General features: G+C 40.7%; 2 protein-coding genes across 2 annotated transcripts in view; one reads left to right on the top strand and one right to left on the bottom strand.

Moving 5' to 3' along the window:
• sugct (succinyl-CoA:glutarate-CoA transferase) overlaps nucleotides 1-1,873 on the bottom strand; it is a 12,588-nt gene extending 10,715 nt beyond the window's left edge. Inside the window, exons 1-5 of the mRNA XM_035657295.1 lie at nucleotides 1,682-1,873; nucleotides 725-773; nucleotides 566-639; nucleotides 398-483; nucleotides 174-224 (exon numbers count right to left, since the gene is read on the bottom strand). Coding sequence (XP_035513188.1) covers nucleotides 174-224; nucleotides 398-483; nucleotides 566-639; nucleotides 725-773; nucleotides 1,682-1,814 — 393 coding nt within the window. The 5' untranslated portion in view covers nucleotides 1,815-1,873. The remainder of the gene's footprint in view (nucleotides 1-173; nucleotides 225-397; nucleotides 484-565; nucleotides 640-724; nucleotides 774-1,681) is intronic.
• Nucleotides 1,874-3,873: 2,000 nt separating this feature from the next.
• On the top strand, nucleotides 3,874-4,131 carry LOC118339931 (trigger factor-like; the record flags this gene model as incomplete). The annotated part of the gene is given in 1 exon segment (XM_035677791.1): nucleotides 3,874-4,131. A coding segment is annotated over 1 exon segment (248 nt), but the record flags the coding sequence as incomplete, so codon positions are not given.

The raw sequence follows: 4,131 nt of genomic DNA, 5'->3' as shown, positions 1-4,131 counted from the left end.
CTGCAAGCTGAGACACACACACACACACACACACACACACACACACACACACAGAACAATATGTTCATATTAAAGTAAACTGTGGTATTCGTACTGAAACTCTGATACTCTCACGTGTATTAATATCGTCAAACTCCACCATTGGACAAGTTTCTGCTGTGAACGAGTCGTACCTCCTGGATGACGTTGGCTCCTCTGGGATGTTTGAGGTCCACTGAAATACTCTGAAATCATACGATCCATCATCAGAGGCTCTATATTAACACTTAATGTAGCATAAACTGAGTGTGGGATCCTTCTATACCTTTTTAAAGATATTGACATATTTATATGTGATATTTAACACCAAGAAGCGTTCACAAGTTAAACACAGACATTTGTTTTGTTCTGCACTTACCTTTTTGTTTCGGTTGACGCTCAGGAAATAGACGCTCTCAGTGCCGACAAACGGAGGACCCCAGGCTCTGGTGTCATCGCCTGCACCTGTTTAACAAAACCACAACCCCTCCTGACTCTCACTCAGGCAGAAGGACACAGCGAGGTAGAATGAAAGGTAAAGACTCACCTGGTCTCTCCACTTTGATCACCTCAGCTCCCAGATCTCCCAGGATCATGGTGGCGAAGGGACCGGCCAGCACTCTGCAGACATTTGAATATATTTCATTTAAAATACAGACGGGTTCAAAGAAACGACATGAAGACGTTACTGCAGACGGACTCGTACCTTGTCATGTCTAACACTCTGACGCCCTCCAGTGGTCGAAGGTTTGCTCCTGTTGACATTAAACTTAGATGGTGAATCAGATTAACTTTGACATTTCAGATAAAAACAAGCTCGTACCATAAACAGACACGGGTTCAATTTATACTTATATTGCTTTTTATTTATCTATTTTTGTCTTTAAAAACTCTTTAACATCACATCCTGTTACAATGTTCCCCTATTTAACAATGTCCGCCAAAACGTTTATAAAAACTCAATTTCTTTGTATTTTAATATCAAAATCCAATAATTCTGTCTTCCTTTAAAACATATAAAATGTGATTTTAATGAATTGATTTCAACTAATAATGTCATAAACTTTACTGAATTAAACCCTCTGGGGAATAGTTAGTGACTGAAAGCTGGTTGAAGCGATTACAATGAAATAACTGTTTCTCTTTCTTTAATATAATCTATATTTCCATATTTTGGGGGGTGCATTCAATGAGCACACAAAGAGAGTTATGAGCTGTGACTGTCTGCTGCTGTGTGTCTATAAATCATTAACTCATCAAACTCAATTAGTTCGACTTTGACCAAGAAAGATTATTAAACTTCATGCATCCATTAATGTGAGTCGTGGAGCCGCAGACACATTTTAATACCGTTTCAACTCACTTTTCACTGCCGATAACACTTATTTAGTCACGTGAGGATGTTTATTTATCGATTAGGAGACTAATCGCACCGACAACCGTTACTTTCCCCCCCAGGATGGAGAAGTCATGACCCGCCCAGCTCTGCCTCTGATTGGTTAGTTCTCGTCACCTTCGTTGGTGTGATTGGTCGGGAGTAGCGTGACAACATTAGCGTGAGCCAATCAGAGGCAGAGTAGGGGCGGGACGTGACTTCTCCATCCTGTGAAGAAACGTCAGGACCGTTAGGCTAACATTAGGCAGCTAAGCTTTATCTCCGTACCTGTCTGTGTGTGTGACAGCCACCGTCCGCCGACCGGAGCCCTCACCGGGGGATTCCTCCGTGGCTCCGGAGTGAAACCCGCCGGGCAGAGAGCCCAATAACGGCCCCTCAACAGTCTGACAGGGGCCGACATTGCCCCAACTGTTAGCTTCTAGCTACACTTCCGGGCCCGCTTTTCAAAATAATGGTCAGGATGAGATATTCCTTTATTGATCCTCTGAGGAGAAACTCAGGTTGACACAGCAGCTACAGGGCAAATGAGAGCAAAAACAGAGAACAAAGAATATCACTAATACAAACATTACTAATATTGTTCAAATTAGAAGATATAAAACTATAAATGAAAGTATATACACTATGCATTGTTTCAGTGAACTTGTTGGCTGTTTGTGGAGCTTATAACTGAACTTTAGACCCATAAAGAGAGTAAATAGTTATTATAGTGAACTTATTATAACTGTTACTACGTTGAATATCCTGAATAACTCCTTTATTAAAGTCTGATCCCATCGGTTTGTGGAGTTGGAGCCAGCGGATGTGACATACTTCAAGTTGAGCTGCTCTCATTGGCTGCACAGTTTCGACTCGTCCAATAGCAGGAAACAATAACGGTTGCCTGGTCATGATCTCATATTCCAGATAAATGGTAAAATATGTTTGTGATCAGATTTGAGGAGAGAAAGTGAGAGAAGTGTTTGCACCAATTCATTTAGAAAAGAACCACAGCCAACGCAGGAAACTCCAACATCAGACAGGCAATGGTGTAACTTCATCACTCACTCTGTAACCTTCCTTATTTTGTTTTAAATAGTGATTATTTTCTGTAAATGAACTTCCGGTTTCTCTGTTTACAGTTTCAACCATAAGTTTGTATTGAATCTCAAACTTAAAATAAAATGCTTAAAATGATGCAGATGCTTCTTTAGGTCTCTGATCGATCACCTGCAGTGGATCACTACTTGAGTGAATCCAGCCTAGAAACAGCAGAAAAGTTACACCTTCCTCACAGTGATATTATATAAAACGGACTCTTCCCTGCCAGACTCTGTGGTAACAAGCGGACTTTGCTCCTTCTTTATGAGGGTGGAGGTGTGACAAGGGCAATAATCCGGACTGATGTGTATAGGAGGACGTTTGTGTGAGCTTGTGAGTAATTGTGCCTGAATCATTTTGTTCCGTTGTTCAATCGATTAATTGTTTAAATACTATGAGACTATAATATAATTATTACTAGTATTATCATTAATGCTTGTCTTTCTTGAAGTAACACAAATAGGTTTGGAACAGATGCAGCAAGCTGCTGATGTGACGGACATTCACAGGAACAAGGAGGTGAGTCTTTTAGTTTTTTGTACACTGAAGAGCTTTCATTTGAGAGATTTGAGATGAGTTTGAGTGATAGAGGAAATAGTTTAAAATGATTTTGGTGTCTGTTTGCTGTCAGCTGCTGCTTTAAGGGAGAGGAAGAGGAAAGAGGAGAGGAGGTTGAGAGAAGGAGGAGGTAGAAAGCTGATGACTCTTCAATGCCCTCTGATGGTCAAAGTCAGTAACTACAACATAGTTTTTGTTTTCATGAAGCAGAGCATTAAAATCCTCTTCAGCTCCATGAGGCCATCTTGTGGATGTCACCTCGGATCAAACAATGTAAAGCCCTTTGAAGAAAAAAGAAATGAACCTAATATATATGTTTGGATGGTGGGGGAATCAGTAGTTATTAATAGTTTGATATGTGACACAGCTTTGGTCTGGTTCTTATTTCATGCACTGCAGGACAGGAAACAGAGTCTGACTGTGGAACGGGAACATGGATGCTTTCTCAGGTTAACATTAAGGACTGTGTCCTTATCCACATTTCAATGTGTTCACCTTAAAGCTGTGGTTTCAGGATGATTTTATCTTTCTGGTGTTGTTTGGTGTTGTTGCTGCCAGCGCAGATAAAAACAACAGCAGTTCCTTTATTCCAGAACTAAAAGTTGGTGGAACGTAAGCTAACTGAAAATGGGACTTCAGCTGTTTATTTGTGTGTTTTTCTGAAAGAATGAAAGGATCTAACAGTTCATTAGCATCCTTAACATTTACAGTTTCCATGTGGTGGTGCTTTAACTCAAAGATGGCTGTCTTTAACTGAAAGAAGTGTGAGCAGTGTCCCACTTCAAAATGAAATCAGAACTCCTGTTGTTGCTCTGATACATTAGAGCCACGATGACAGCAGAGGACCTTTTGAACACTCTAGAGGATTTAAAAGATGAGGAATTCAAGAACTTCAAATGGTATCTGAAGCAGCCCGACATCCTGGAAGGCTACAAACCCATCAAAGAATCCAAGCTGGAGAAGGCAAAAGAAAGGCAGGACACAGTGGACCTGATGGTGAAGACCTTTAACCTTGATGGAGCTCTGAAGGTGACCAAGAAGGTTTTAGAGAAGATAAAGAGGAACGATCTGGTGCAGAG

This window comes from Morone saxatilis, unplaced genomic scaffold (assembly GCF_004916995.1).
Source record: "Morone saxatilis isolate NCDOM2014 unplaced genomic scaffold, NCSU_SB_2.0 Contig0, whole genome shotgun sequence".
Lineage (NCBI taxonomy): Eukaryota > Metazoa > Chordata > Actinopteri > Moronidae > Morone > Morone saxatilis.
Note: the sequence above shows the minus strand (reverse complement) of the source record. Positions and strands in the feature narration are given on the sequence as shown.